The sequence below is a fragment of the Eschrichtius robustus genome, chromosome 1, assembly GCF_028021215.1.
Source record: "Eschrichtius robustus isolate mEscRob2 chromosome 1, mEscRob2.pri, whole genome shotgun sequence".
Lineage (NCBI taxonomy): Eukaryota > Metazoa > Chordata > Mammalia > Artiodactyla > Eschrichtiidae > Eschrichtius > Eschrichtius robustus.
In genome coordinates this window covers 184965385-184981966 of record NC_090824.1, presented here as the reverse complement: position 1 = coordinate 184981966, position 16582 = coordinate 184965385, and the positions used below count along the sequence as shown (strand labels likewise).

At 36.0% G+C, this 16582-nt stretch overlaps 1 protein-coding gene across 1 annotated transcript in view; it reads right to left on the bottom strand.

Annotated features, from left to right (window-relative positions):
• Positions 1-16582, bottom strand: part of MALRD1 (MAM and LDL receptor class A domain containing 1) — a 620077-nt gene that overhangs the window by 468089 nt on the left and 135406 nt on the right. Inside the window, exon 15 of the mRNA XM_068545334.1 lies at positions 15549-15669. Coding sequence (XP_068401435.1) covers positions 15549-15669 — 121 coding nt within the window. The remainder of the gene's footprint in view (positions 1-15548; positions 15670-16582) is intronic.

Sequence of the window (16582 nt, the reverse complement as noted above, 5' to 3'; positions counted from 1 at the left end):
GAAAACTTATGTCCACACAAAAACCTGCATATAGATGTTTACAGCAGCTTTTCTCATATGGAGTACTGGGCAATGGAATATTATTCAGCACTAAAAAGTAATGCACCTAAAAGCCATGAAAAGACATGGAGAAACTAACACAACATTGTAAAGCAACTATACTCCAATAAAAATTAATTAATTAAAAAAAAAAGACATGGAGAAACCTTAAATGCATATTACTACATGATAGAAGCCAATCTGAAATGTCTATACAGTGTATGATTCCAACTACATGACACTATAGAAAAGGCAATAAATACTATGGGGACAGTAAAAAGATGACTGGATGCCAGCAGTTGGGAGCAGGTAAGGGATGAAGAGGCAGAGAACAGAGGATTTTTAGGGCAGTGAAAATACTCTGTATGATACCGCAATGATGGATACATGTGTTTATACATTTATCCAAACCCATAGAACACACAACACAAAGAGTGAACCATGAGGTACACTATGGACTTTGGGTGATTATGAAGTATCAATGTAGGTTCAGCAACTGTAAGAAATATCCCACTCCGGTGGGTGATGCTGTTAATAGTAGGAGCTATGCATGTGCCGGGGCAGGGGTTATATAGAGAATCTCTGTACCTTCCCCTCAATTTTGCTGTTAACCTAAAATTGCTCTAAAGATTATCTTTATTTAAAAAAAAGGTTAATGTACTAAAAAAAAACCTGATGTCTTCACACTAGGGCCAAAGAGTCAATCTATAACTTTCATAGGCCACCCTATAACTTTTACATACTTCTCATTAGAATTGGAATTATAGCTATATTAGTGTAATGTAGTTCTCCCCACTAGATTGTAATCTCTAGGAAGGCAGGAACTACATTATGTCTTGCTCACTCTGTAAACAGCTGTAGAGTCAGTATAGTGCTTGATAAATATTTATTGAATGAATGAACTAACCCCAAGGACAGCAAGTGTTATACAACACCTGCTTCCTATTATTATCTTATCTCTCCAGACACTCTCCCAAAGCACCCACTCGTCTACCCCAGTGATACAACACTAATGCCCCAGGTAAAAACTTTTCTAGCTAACTTGCCTCACTTTACTTTTAGCAACAATTTGATTCTGCCATTGCAAACAGTGCTTCTAGCCAACTTCCCCTGTGCCTTATGGAATGTCCAACTGAAGTTGGGATTGACATATATACATTAATATGTATAATACAGATAACTATAAGAACCTGCTGTATAAAAAAAATAATAAAATTCAAAAACAAGCAAAAAAAAAGAAATATGTTTATTCCCAAACTTTTCATTAAACCTTCCCCTCAAGCTCCTCTTCTCAGAATCTCATCCATGCCTATCTTAGTCCATCCTTACTGTCTATGGAGCAAAACCAGCTTTTTCTAGTAGTTACATTTTTATGCCTATTTTCATCTAAATTTAAACTACTCACAGCAGAGCAAATATACTAACATCTTTTCATCCTCTGCATACATTTCTTTCAGCAGGTGTTAAGTAGTTGTTTATTATTATCATTATTATTATTAACTAGATTTGACTGGCAATAGATTATCACAGCTTCTTTTATGCACACATGTTTAGATTCTCTCACTAGAGTTTTTCCCTAAAGTAAAATCTCCTTTCTGCGTCTACCATACAAAACTAACAAAGTGTTAGAAATGCTCAAACACTCTTAAAATACAAAGTCAATGGAAATACTAGCCTATTTTAAAGCCTCTCTTGTAAATGCCCATGAGGGTGAAGAGGTTTACATTCTTTGAGAACTTTACAAATTGAATTGCCCTGGAAGACTCAGTAGGCAAAATGAAAACCAACCTGAGGTCCATTTTCCACTCCCACCTCTATCTCTATTGAACTAACTGTGTGACCGTGACCGCAGGAAGAGCCGTGACATTCATTCTCTGTGTGCCTTGCTTTTCTTATCTATAAATTAGCTAATACATATAAATGCCTTTCCAACAATGCCAGGTACAAAATAAGTGCTTTATAAGTGTGTGACAGTATTTATATTGAATATCATTATCATACAATCCTTCAGTCTGTTTTTAAATCTAACCCCAAAGATAGGGGTTTATATAAACCCTGGAAGGAAACGTAAATCTCACTATCCACAGTGGTAAAGTTCTACAAGGCAAGGAGACAGGATTGCTAAGAAAACCTGGTGTTGAACAGGAGAGGATCATTAAGTCTCATACTTGTCATCACAAACCTCACTAACCTGAAAACAGAAACAAAAGGGACAAGAGTAGCAGGTGTGAAAGAAAAGAGAAGGACTGAAGTAGTTTGGGTATACAAGCAAAACAGAAATGCCACTTATACTTCTAATTTATAATTTTCAAAATGAAGAAGAACAATGATCTTGCTGAAAAATAAAATCCAAATGAGCTCAAAGTAATGACACACACAAAACCTTTCCACAGATACTGATGATCACAGAAAAAGACTTTATTATATACATAGATTTTTATTCTCAATAGAGTTTTCAACTGAGAGAACTTATTATCTACTTTATTGACTACTTTATTATTTTCCCTCTACCGTCCTGATTTCTCAAACAACATAATTATCTACAGCAAAGATTGATCAAAATATCATGGGTTATTTACCAGATTTTACTTGTCTACAAAAATCATTTCTATTTTTTTTTTCCCCTCAGTGATCAATGGCTCCACAAATGAGAATGAATGGATTTTTTCTCCACTTCTCAGTTTTATGTCACAGAAATGATGAGCCTTCACCAGAACAAACTTCCCATTCCAGTCTTACAATTACCCCCGTCTAGGGAGATTTTTTTTTTTTTTTTTGACTGGCAAACAGTATCTAAATTGTTGAGGACAATATGAAGAAGAGAAAGAGAATCCAGTTCACTAAGAAAAAATAGCAATATAGCCTTCTTTCTACAAGAATGGGCACACTGATGTGCATTTAATAGAAAAGCAAGATGCTAAATAATTAGCAAATTTAGGTTTATTTTGAGACACTTTTTTTCCCTGGAAGTTAGGCCTGTGGAAAACAGCATAAGATAGAAAATAGAAAATAGCAGCTTATTTTCCCATCTTTTATTAAAATAAACAGCAATTTATGGTTATACAGAGAGCTGCATTTCAGGAAGCCTTTAATTCTACAATTAAGTTTAAATATGTTCAATCTCACCAAAAAATACATTCTCAAAAACATTTTTTTTTAGAAAATAGGCAGTAAAAACACAGCCCTAATTAGATCTCTCTCTCTCACACGCACACACAGACACAAACATACACACATTCTCAACAAATACAGAGCAGAAGAAGCATAGCTATAAAAAATTCAAGCTTTCTCCCAATGCACTTATGTGATGAAAGAAATTTGTAAGACTCAATGCAGAATATAACAATTACTATTGGAAGGTAATGAATTAGTAAAAAAATACATGGAGATGGCCTCCAAAGCATCAGCACATAAAATCACTTAGCCTCTACCTTACTGTCAGCTGTGGAAATGCCAGTGTTTAACACATACATTTGCATATTGAGCAGACACAGTAGTTTTGGAAAAATATACAACCAGTATTTAAGTTTGAAAAAGCAAATGAGAAAAATAATAAATCACTCCTTCTTCCTATACTGCTCAACCTGCCTTTGCTTAGACTTTTTTGAATTCAAATACTAAGTATTGATGTATGTGGTTTTTCCTGTGAGCAGAGAGAAAAGTAGAAAATGAGAAATTGTGTAGATCTATTTTTAGGAAAAAAGCATATGCATTTCAGACTAACCAATTTTTAGACCGAAATAAATTACAGTGCTCAGAAGATGATGTTTGGGAATATTAAAATACCTTTACAACACACAGAGTTGTTTAAAATTTTTTTGGCTTTCTCATCTATATGATAAACTATTTCTTTTACCAAAATTGGTTAAAACTTACATTTGGTATTTTAGTCTGAAGATATTTCAGAGGCACAGAAAACCTAAATCATAGTAAGTTTAACAACTCTTTTGAGGTAAGCCATACTCAGTCTTACTGTAATGAAAGAGAACTCAAATTGGGTTAGAGATAGTTGTGAAAATGAGAAAATTAGAATAAATTGCATTAAAATACTAATATTTGAAACTCTAGAGTAGCAAGGTTCCTTTAAGGAGGATTTATGTTTATGAGTAGAAATCCTGAGACTGGTATTGTCTTTTTCTCCTTACAGAAAACCCCTGTTTCTTCCAAGCAATTAAGTTTTCTATGGAGAAATTGACAAGTGGGTTAGAGTTCGATGCTAGACTCTCAGCCTAAAATCACTGTGCTTACTTCTCTCCTTTTTTGCTGTAAAGACGACAAAAGACTCCTGCTTTTACTCCTCTAAATTCTTTACTGTGCCTTTACCTCATCTCAACTCACTGCTGGAATCTTTAATGTATGAATTCATAAAAATGGGATGAAGAATTAGCATTTCTATGAATAAACAGATTCCCAGCATAAGATTCTAGAGACCTGGAGTTTATGCGCTTTTTTTTTTTTTTTAACTCAGTTCACCACGATCATGGGTCCGTTGCCAAACAGTGACCTCCATCTTCTTTTTGTGTCTATAAAACAATATTTTAAGTCCCTGAAACACACTATAGGAAATGAAGCCTATTTAGTACATTTCAGATTTATGAAATGTAATGTGATAAACAAAATAATTACTAAAGGGAAAAGATTAAGGTTTTTTGGGTTTTTTTTAGAGGACATTAATCCTTTCAAACTTCTAGACAGAATTACTAAATTACCATTTGACATTCTAGGGGCCTAAGAGCCTGATTTCTCCTCCAAAAGTGAAATCTTTCACTGGCTTCAAATTCCCTATTGCTCAAACTGATCAAGGAAGCAACTTTTCATTTCGGGCAAGTATCATTTTCAATTTAATGATGACCTTGAAAGGACAGAAAGGTTGCATAATGTGTGGTTAAGAACGTGTTCTGGGGGCAGATTAACCAGATGTAAGATGGGCTTCCACCAATTATGAACCACACAACATTAGGCACGTGTGCCAGCTCTACATGTACTGTGTCTCAGCTCCAAATCTACCCTCTCTGCCCTGCTTTGAGATCTGGAGCTGGATGGTGCAAACATTTCTCTTCTGAATAGCTCACACAATGCTTGGCTTCGTTAGTAAAGAGCACAGGACGCCACAGAGCATAGCAGAGGAAGGAGCTTCTCTTTTTGGTTCCAGTGTATGTTTTGTTGTTGCTCTTGGGCCATGACTGCCAGCAATATAAAGCAACCCAGTTACGGTCACCCTTCAGTGAGTTCTGCAGGCATCCTGGTGGATAATTTCTTCCTTGGACACTAAATTGTTAACCAAATCTGGCCCACATCATCCCAGCAAATTTCTCCACCTTCCAGAGGGTTCCAGTCACACCCTCTCCAGTAAAGTTTAATTCTCAGTGTTGGGATGTGGAGGCCACCCCTCCTCCAAATGTATCCTTTCCTTAATTCTCTGTCCCAATCCTAGAGGTAGTAGCTGCTCCCTACATTTGTTAATTCCTTTCTTCTCTACTGTTCTTTTAGTTCTTTTTGCAGTTAACCATGTCTCAAAAGGTAATAATTCTTCATATTACATTTTCTCTGTTCAAATTACTAGGGTGGTTTCTGTCTCCTGAATGAATACTAACTGATAATGAAAGTCTGTAAAATGAGGATAATATTAGGGTTGAATTCTGCGATTTGTTTTGATGATTAAAAGAGTTTATATAGATAAAGTTCTTAAACCATGTACATTTGGTAACAGTCTTAATGTATATCAGGGACAGGCTTACAACTGTAAATCCCAGGCAGATATTTCAATAGATAACTCTTCTGATATAGTAAGAAAAACAGAAAATATTTTAAGAAATTCCTACTTGGGTTCTAATACAAGATGGTGACATAGGAAGATCCTGAACTTACGTCCTTCCACAGACACAATGAATCTACAGCTACATATGGAGCAATTTTCTCTTGAAAAAAACAAAGAAAACAAAACTAAAGCCTAGGTGAGTGACTCTTACACATTGCGCAAATGAGAAAAAATCCACTACAAAGCGGGTAGAAGAGGCTGAGACACAGTCTTGCCCTAAACCTGACACCCAGCACAGCGATTCACAATCACGAGGAAACTCAAAACCCAGAGCTTCTCCCCAGGGAGTGAAAGACTGGAACCCCGACATCAGGTACCCCAACTTTTAAGACCTGCACCTGAGAAAAAGCCCCCCCCCCCCAAACATCCAACTTTGAAAACCAATGGGGCTCACATCCAGGAGACACACAGATTATAGTGAACTGAGAAATGGCTCCTAAAGGGCTCACAGTCTCAGACTCACCCCAGGGACCAGTGCAGAAGCAGTTGATCGAGAGGTGCCTACCTTTATGTGAAAGAGGCTTATATGCTTATCTAAAAAGTGTCAGCCTAAAGGGCAGACGTTTACTTTAACACACATCCAGGGCCGGCTGGGGAACTCCCCAGGAATGGAGGCTGGTAGACGCCATCTCTGCACTAGCTCTCTGTCTCCACCCAACTTGCTGTACCTCTTGGAAATGGCTTGCCCCCTCCCCAGTTCTTGTGCCTGATGCCCAGGGAACACCTCTAAGTCACCTGTCACTGGCTTATGTCACCAGCAGGGCTTATGCTAGGAGGACCCACAAGACTGTAACCAACAGAGAAAAAGTTCTTAATTAGCTACCACCCCCAGGAGACAACAGACAGAGATACCCAGTCTTTCTATGAAAAAAACATATTAGCTTATCTTCATAGCTGTGGCCTGAAGGGCAGGCTTCTAATCACACAAACATGTAAGGATCCAATCTAATCCACTCCAGAGACCTCAGAGGGTGGGCAATATCCTCATGTCCTCCCTCTGCCTGATTCCAGAATGCCAGTATCTCCCAGAGAGGAACTGCACAGTGTCTGGTGTCCTGGTTTTCATGGCTGCCGCCCAGAGGACAGCCCTTGATTGCCCAGCTCTGGTGGCCAGTAGGGTTTACATTGCCAGGTCCTGTTAGACCGTAAACAATGGAGAGACAGAGCTTGGCAGGCTACCACCCCCAGGGCCCTGTGCAGACAGCAAACCAAAATACACCCCCAATATTTCTGTGAAAGAGGCCTATTTGCTTGTCCCAGACCTTTGGTCTGAGGGGCAAGCTTCTGGTTTGGCACACTTCTAGGGGCCTACCAACGTGCATTCCAGGGATGGAGGTCAGTGGACGCCATCTTTGCAATCTCCTTCTGCCTTGCTCCAGGTCACATGGTGTCTCCCTATAAGAAACTCATCTGGCATCCTGATTTTTTCAACTGCCTCAGAGAGGACACCTCTAGATGGTCTGGCTATGGGGGCCAGGAGGACTTAGGCTTGCAATCTCACAGGAATGTATATATTTGCATACTTTACAAGTTGCTGCCTGGAGGTCTGGCTGCCTGAGAGCCCGGCTTCCAATCAGCCTGAATCTAGGTGCTGACTGAGAGCCTCTGCTTTGGGACATTGACAGGACTTAGCACACCCTCAACTACTGGGAGCCACTAAAAATAAAATAAGCTACTTGGACAATCACAAATGTTTTAGAGATAACCCAAGAGCTAGGTTAGGGTTGAACCATAAAGTTCTACACGAGGCTACTTCTTCAAGACTGGGAGAGGTAGCTGTTTTATCCAATGCACAGAAGCCAACATAGAGAGACAAGAAAAGTGAAGAAATGGATGAATATGTTCCGAGAGAAAGAACAAGATAAAACCTCAGAAAAAGTCCTTAATGAAATGGAGTTAAGCGACTCATCTCTTAAAGAGTTCCATGTAACGGTCATAAAGACGTTCACCAAACTCAGGAGGAAAATGGATAAACACAGTGAGAACTTCCACAAAGAGACAAAAAATATAAGAAAGTACCAAACAGAAGTCACATAGTTGAAGAATGCAATAATTAAACTGAAAATACACAAGCAGGGTTCAAGAGCAACAGAAAGGATCAATGAAATCAAAGACAATGCAGTGGAACTCTTCCAATCAAAGCAGAAAAAATAATTTTTAAAAAGTGAAGTTAGTTTAAAGGACTTATGGGACGACATCAAGCAGGCCGACATGTGCATTATAGAGGTCCCAGAAGGAGAAGAGAGAGAAAAGGGGGCAGAAAATTCACCTGAAGAATAAGTTGAAAACTACCCTAAATTGGGAAGGAAACGTCCAGATTCAGGAATCCCAGAGAGTTCCAAAGAAAATGAACCCAGAGACCCACACCAAGACTATTATAAATTTAAATGTCAAAAGTTAAAGACATGGAGAGAATTTTGAAGCAGCAAGAGAAAAATAACTTGTTAAATACAAGGGAACCCCCATAAGGAACTAAGCATATATTTCAGCAGAAATTTTGCAAGCCAGAAGGGAGTGACACAATATATTCAAAGGGCTGAAAGAAACTTCCACTTAATACTCTACTTGGCAAAGTTATCCTTCAGAATTGAAAAAGAGATAAACAGTTTTCTACCAAGAGCTAAAGAAGTTCATCACCACTAAACTGTCATTACAAGAAATGTTAAAGGGACTTCTTTAAGCTGAAAAGAAAGGATGCTAATTAGTAACAGGAAAACAAATGAAAGTATAAATCTCACTGGCAAAGATAAACACACAGTAAAATTGGTATAGTCTATTCTTGTAAAGGTGGTGGTTTAATCACTATTAAAGATAGTATATAAGTTGCAAGAAAAAAGTAGTGAAAAAAAACTGTAACAACAATAATTAGTTAAGAGACACACAAGATAAAAAGATGTAAAATGTGACATCAAAAACAAGAAACATGGGGGTTGAGAAGAGTGAAAATACAGAGCTTTAGAATGCATTCAAATTTAAGTTATCATCTTAAAATAGACTTAATAAATGTAAGTTGTTACATGTAAATCTCATGGCAACCACAAAGCAGAAACCTATAGTAGATACACAAAAGATAAAGAAAAAGGAACTAAGCATACCACTATAGAAAATCATCAAATCAAAAAGGAAAACAGCAAGAGAAAATAAAAGGAATGGAGGAGCTACAAAACGGCCAGAAAACGATTAACTTGACGGCAACAAGTACCTACCTATCAATAATTACTTTACATGTAAATAGACTAAATTCTCCAATCAAAAGGCACAGAGTAGCTGAATGGATAAAAAATAAGACCCATCTATAATGCTACCCACAAGAGACTCACTTCAGATATACAAACTGAAAGAGTTAAGCTTTGGAGATAAGTGATATCAGACAGAATAGACCTTAAAACAAAGACTGTAATAAGAGACAAAGAAGGGCATGACATAATGATAAAAGGATCAAACCAACAAGTGGCTATAATGTTTGTAAATATTTATGCATCCAATATAGTTTCTCCTACATATATAAAAATATATTAACAGACCTAAAAGGAGAAATAAACAGCAATACAATAATTGTAGAGGATTTTAGTACCCCCATTTTTATCAATGGATAGATAATCCAGACAGAAAATCAAAAAGGAAATATTTGGACATGTTGGACCAGATGGACTTAACAGATATATAGATATACATGAAACATTCCATCCAAAAGCAACAGAATACACACTCTTCTCAAGTACACATGGAACATTCTCCAGGACAGATTATATGTTAGGCCACAAGACAAGTCTTAATAAATGTAAGAAGGGTGAAATCATATCAAGCATCTTTTCTAACCACAATGGTATGAAACTAGAAATCAATTACAAGAAAAAACTGGAAAAAAACCACAACTATGTGGAGGTTAAAAACATGCTACTAAACAACCAATGGTCAAAGAATACATCAAAAGAGAAATCAAAAAATTCCTTAAGACAAATACATATGGAACTACAACATACCAAACTTCTGGGATGATACAAAAGTTCTAAGAGGGAAATTCATAGGGATAAATGCCTATCTCAAGAAACAAGAAAAACCTCAAATGACCTAACTTTACAACTCAAGGAACTAGAAAAAGAACATAGCCCAAAGCTAGTGAAAGGAAGGAAATAACAAAGATCAGAGTTGAAATAAATGGTATAGAGATTAAAAGGCAATAGAAAAGATCGATGAAACTAAGAGCTATTTCTTTGAAAAGATAAACAAAATTGACAAATTGTTAGCTAGACTAACAAAGAAAAAGAGAGGGCTCAAATAAATAAAATCAGAAATAAAAGAGGGGACATTACAACTGATAACACAGAAATACAAAGACTTATAAGAAACTACTAGAACAATTATACACCAATAAATTGGAAAACCTAGAATAGATAAATTCCTAGAAACACACAACCTGACAAGACTGAATTATGAAGAAATAGAAAATCTAAATAGACAACTATGAGTAAGGAGACTGAATCAATAATCAAAAACCTCCCAACAAACAAAAGTCCAGGACCAGAAGACCTCACTGATGAATTCTACCAAAAAATTTTTTTCTACCAAACATTTAAAGGAGAAATAATACCAATCCTTAAACTCTTCAAAAAATGGAAACACTTCCAAACACATTTTCAAGGCCAACATTACCCTGATACCAAAACCAGAAGAGGATGCCACAAGATGAAAAATTACAGGCTAATATTCCTGATGAACAGAGATGTTCATCAAACACCTCAATAAAATATTAGCAAACCAAATTCAAGAGCACCTTAAAAGAATCATACACTATCATCAAGAGTGGTTCATTTCAGGGATGCAAGGATAATTCAACATCAGTGAATGTGATACATCATATTAACAAAATGAAGGATAAAAATCATATGATCATCATATCAATAGATGCAGAAAAAGCACTTGACAAAATTCAACATCCATTTATGACAAACACTCTCAACAAAGTGGGTATTAAGGGAATGTATCTCAACATACTAAAGGCCATATATGACAAGCCCACAACCAACATCACAATCAATGATGAAAAGCTGAAAGTTTTTCCTCTAAGATCAAGCACAGGACGAGGATGCCCACTCTCCCCATTTTTATTTAACATAGTATTGGAAGTCCTAGCCACAACATTCAGGCAAGAAAAATAAAATTAAAATAAAATAAAAGAGCATCAAAATCAGAAACAAAGAAGTAAAACTATCACTATTTGCAGATGACATGATTTTATACATAAAAAACCCTAAAGATTCCCAAAAAAACTGCTAGAACCAATCAATGAATTAGTAATGTTGCAGGATACAAAAGCAATATACAAAAATCTATTGCCTTTCTATACATCAATAATGAAGTATGAGAGGTAAATTAAGAAATGAATACCACTTATAGTTGCATCAAAAAACACAAAACATCTAGAAATCAATTTAACCAAGGAGGTGAAAAACCTGGGCACTAAAAACTATAAGACATTGATGAAAGAAATGGAAGACGACACAAATAAATAGAACAATATTCCATGCTCATGGATTGTAAGAATTAATGTTGTTATAATGCCCATACTACCCCAGGCAATCTACAGATTTAATGCAATCCCTGCCAATATTCCAGGAGAATTTTTCACAAAAATAGAACAAACTATCCTAAAATTTTTATGGAACCACAAAAGACCCCAAATATCCAAAGCAATCTTGAGAAAGAAGAACAAACATGGAGGCGTCTTGCACCCTGATTTCAAACTATATTACAAAGCTATAGTAATTAAAACAGTATGTTATTGGCATAAAAACAAACATAGATCAATGGAACAGAATGGAGAGCCCAGAAGTAAACCCACCCATATATGATCAATTAATTTTCAATAAAGGAGGCAAGAATATACAATGGGGAAAGGATAATCTCTTCAATAAATGGTGTTGGGAACACTGCACAGCCACATACAAATAAAATGAAAGTGGACCACTATCTTAACACCATACACAAAAATTAACTTGAAAGGGATTAACGACTTGAACATAAGACCTGAAACCATAAAAATTCTACAAGAAAACATAGGTAAGAAGCTCCTTGACATCAGTCTTGGCAATGATTTTTGGATTTGACACCAAAAGCTGAGTCAACAAAAGCAAAAATAAGTGGGATTACATCAAACAGTTTCATCCCTGTTTCTGGCCCAGACTTCCTAAAACCCTTGAAATTTCCGAGGTGTTACGCGTGAAAAAGTTGTCTTTTGTTATGCTAATGGGGTGACTTTGGACAGTATCTAAAGATGGAGGCTGGTTGCCAATGGAGCCAACTATATGATTAGAGGGTTGGAACTTTCAGTCCTACCCCTGACTTCTGGGGAGAAGAGATGGGCTGGAGGTTGAATCAATGGCCAATGATTTAATCAATCATACCTGTGAAATGAAGCCTCCATGAAAACCCAAAGGACAGAGCCTGGAGAGTTTCTGGGTTGGTGAACATGTGGAGGTGCTGGGAGAGTGGCACCTGGAGAGGACAAGGAAGCTCCTCGTCCTTTCCCCATACTTTGCCCTATGTTTCTCTTCCAGCTAACTGTTCCTGAGCTATATTCTTTTACAATAAATGGGTGATCTAGTAAGTAAAATGTTTCTCTGAGTTCTGTGAGCTGCCCTAGCAAATTAATCAAACCCAAGGAAGGAGTCTTGGGAACCTCTGACTCATAGCCAGTCAATCAGAAGAACAGTAACAACCTGGGCTTGAGACCATCATCCGAAGTAAGTAGAAGAAAAGGGGAGGCAGCCTCGTAGGACTGAACCTTAGTCTGTAGAACTTGACGGCATCTCTGGGTAGGTACTGTCAGAACTGAGTTAAATTGCAGGACACCCAACTGATGTCCTGAGCACTATCTGGTGTGGGGAACACCCCTCCCTACACCAGAATTAAGTCCTTGGAACACAAAAGATGGGAATTTATCTGAAGAAAACAAAAACACTAACTCGAAAGGATATATGCACCCCCATGTTCACTGTGGCATTATTTACAATAACCAAGAAAAAGTGGTACATATACACAATGGAATAATATTCAGCCATAAAACAGAAGAGAATCTTGCAATTTGTGACAGCACAGATGGACCTTCAGGGCATTAGGCTAACTGAAATAAGTCTGACAGAGAAAGACAAATACCATATGATTTCACTTACATGTGGACTCTAAAAAACAAACAAACTAACAAAAAACAATAACAAAAAACCAAGGTCCTAGTTCAGAGGACAGATTGGTGATTGCCAGAGGCAGGGAATTAGGGGGTAGGGGCACAATGGGTGAAGGGGGTCAAAAGGTACAAAGGTATATTCTAGTTATAAAATAAGCAAGTAAGTCATGAGGATGTAATTTATAGCATGGCAACTATAATTAATAATATTGTATTGCATATTTGAAAGTTAAGAGAGTAAATTTTGAAAGTTCTTATCACAAGAAAACAATTTGTAACTATGTATGGTGATGGGTGTTAACTAGACTTATTTTCATGGTTATTTTTCATTATATACAAATATCAGATCATTATGTTGTACGTCTGAAACCAATATAATGTTATACATCAATTATACCTCAATAAAAATATTTTTAAAATTTAATAACAAAAAAAGAAACATTCTTATTTAAACAACACTCACTTAAGTAACATGCACTTTACATTCAGAGAGTAAATATGCACACACAAATCTTAGTCCAGTCAGTCAGGACTTTCACTCACCACAATTGGCTTCATCTGCTCCATCTGGGCAGTCAGATGTAAAATCAGAGAGCTTGCTGGATGAAATACAGCCTGCATCTTCATGTGGCCCAAATCCAGCTTCAAAATTAAGAGATCGAGAGAATAAAACATCTTTTTTTCTCCAACATAAATGGGATGCATAATTGTTTCATGAACACTAGTTTTTAAATATGCTAAAAATGGCAAGCACAGGAGGATCTCAATAAACCTCTGGCCATTAATATAACATAAGTCCCTATCAGTGGGACGTGATAAGTCCCCTTCCACTCCCGTCCCTAAACTCCTGGCCGGTAATAATACTAAATTCAATGAAGGAGATTCTATAATTGCCTATTGGATAAATTTACAAAAATGGTGAGAAAGTTTTTTTTTCCTTTGTGTAAAATCATTGGTCTTTCAGGAATAATTCATGTAAGTTTGGTCTAATGAGAATTATGCTCTAACCAACTGAGCTGGTGTTCAGATTGATGCACACATAAATGAGTTTTGAGTTAATTTATGAAAATAATTCTCTGTATGTGAGATCGAGTATTCTCAGAGCCTTCCGCTAAGGCTAATTTTAGTGATAATTTAAAATATTTAACCACACTTCTGCTTCCAAATACATTCTCCTCAATGTCAACTCTAATGCCTTCCTACTATTCCAATTCTGGTGATGCAGTATATGATTAGAAGAATGAAAATGTTTAATTAATTAACAGAAATAAGTAATTCTGGTTAACCCTCCAAAACTCATTAATCATTAAATCTGCAGCTTTGCATTCTTTAATGTCTATCAAAACAACTCACATACACAGAGCTTAGAAAGGTTTATTATAAATTCAGGACACACATTCTGAGTAATGTAAATGCATGTTAACACAATACAGAGTTCGGACATAGAATATACAGCCTTACCAATGAAAGATGTCTTTAATAAAGGACTTTTAAAAATTCTTTAACTCGGATCTCAATCCAGAATTGATTCTCCTATATCATCCTTGATTAGTGAGTGCATTTAGCTCCTGTTAAGAATGCAGCTTTTCCTCTCACTAAATATGTTGTTTAAGGAAACATAACTTCAGAATGTATGACATGCCTGATGTCCACATGCAGTTATTTTTCATGTATGGAGAGTAAGAAAAATGAAGTGTTTCAGTTTTCAGGCAACATTTTTAATATTTATTTCTATTTGTTAATTGAGACCTGACTGTAGGGGTGGTCAGAAAGAAACATCAGTTAGTGTTAAAATAACAAAGTAACTGCAGGCACAATGTATACCATTTCAACACACTCTCAGAACCTAAACTACGGTTAGATTTTCAAAAATGCCTATTCTACTATTTGGGATCATTTTTATGACAATATACCTGTCTCTTAACTGAAATTCTCTACAAAATATTTAGTCAGAGAATTAGCCGAACTCCATCTGTTTCTTGAAAATATTATGTTCTGAATTTAAACACAGAATTTTAGGGTCAAATTTGAAATTTTTCATTGGTCTTAAGTCACTTTTTCAACCATGATAATCTTTTTGAACTCCTGAGTGATTCTGAAACATGAATTTAATTACATATTCACTTGAAGTGTCAAACAAAATTAAAATACAATTGAATTTTTATAGCGGTGTTTTAAAACATGCAAAATATTTTAAATTCATAACTTTCATAATTTAAAAAAAATCTGTATGTGACAATTTTAGCCACAAATGTAGAATGTTATTAGAAGAGAACCTAAGGCCTAGATTGTGATATAACATATTTTTTTAAAAAGGTAAAAATATATTTTTAAAAGGTAAAAAAATATGCTTTAGTTTTCAGGGACACGTGATATAATCCACATCTTGGTATTAGGCATTAGTGAACTATATTATTGAAGGATTCTAATATATTTTATATTTTTATATCACGGAAAACTAATTATTTTAACGTTCAAAACTGCAGCGACCACAAGAAAAAAACTTACCTTTGCTTTGAACGCTAGTACTTGGAAGTGTCTTATATGAAATTTCACATTCCTGGGATACACTGATGTCATCTAAAGCAACGGTAGCACGTGATGATAAAACAGTAGCTTCTAAAATTAACTATAATTACAGAAAGATAAATTATTAAAAATATACTATAAAAGTCTTGAAATAACTTTCTAGGCCCAAAATGGAGCCATTCCTGCCCTGGATGCCATGACAGCAAACCAAAACTTAGATAACTTTCATGACCCTTTAATGCTCCCCTTGACCAGAAACAGTATATTCAGCAGTCAATTCCCCAACTTCAAACCAACTCTGGGCTCTATATTTCCTTGTTCCTTCTCACCCTAAACAAGGTTGACTATATGGTCCCAGTCAACTCGATATTTTCTGTTTTACTCTTTCTTATTCTTTATTCTTTACCCTATAAAGCTTCCTGCCTTCCACCCCATTTTACAGTTCTCCAAATAGAGACTGTCTGCTTCATGAAGTGCTGAATAAACCTTGTTTGTACCACCTAAATTGTCTTCTTTAACCATTTTTTAACAAAAGTAAATTTATTACAATCATACTTTTTGGTGTAGAGAAGCTCATTTGTATCTGTCCCAAACTTCCAAACTAATTTTAGAAAATTGTTTGACCAGAACATTCAAATTAGGAATTTATAAAGTCATAACTGCTTTGACAGCACCTTAGGTAACCCTAATATCTTAGGTAACCTTGTTTCAATTAGAAGTTGTAACATTCATCATGACTGAAGGCTGCCTTCCCATTGGAGCCATTAAGAGTCATAAGCATTTAAAATGAGCTCTTTGGGGTAATCAACTGTGTGGTTCACAACTCAGTTTAATTGAAATATGAATTCATTTATAACAGGTTGGCTGAAGGCAACGATTCATTTCTGTATCAGAACATTTAAATACTTATATATATATTATACATACATATATGGAAACCTACTTAGTGAGGTAAATAACCCCATACAGTGGTTAATAACATTCATATGCTAAAGCACTTGGAGGCACCTATT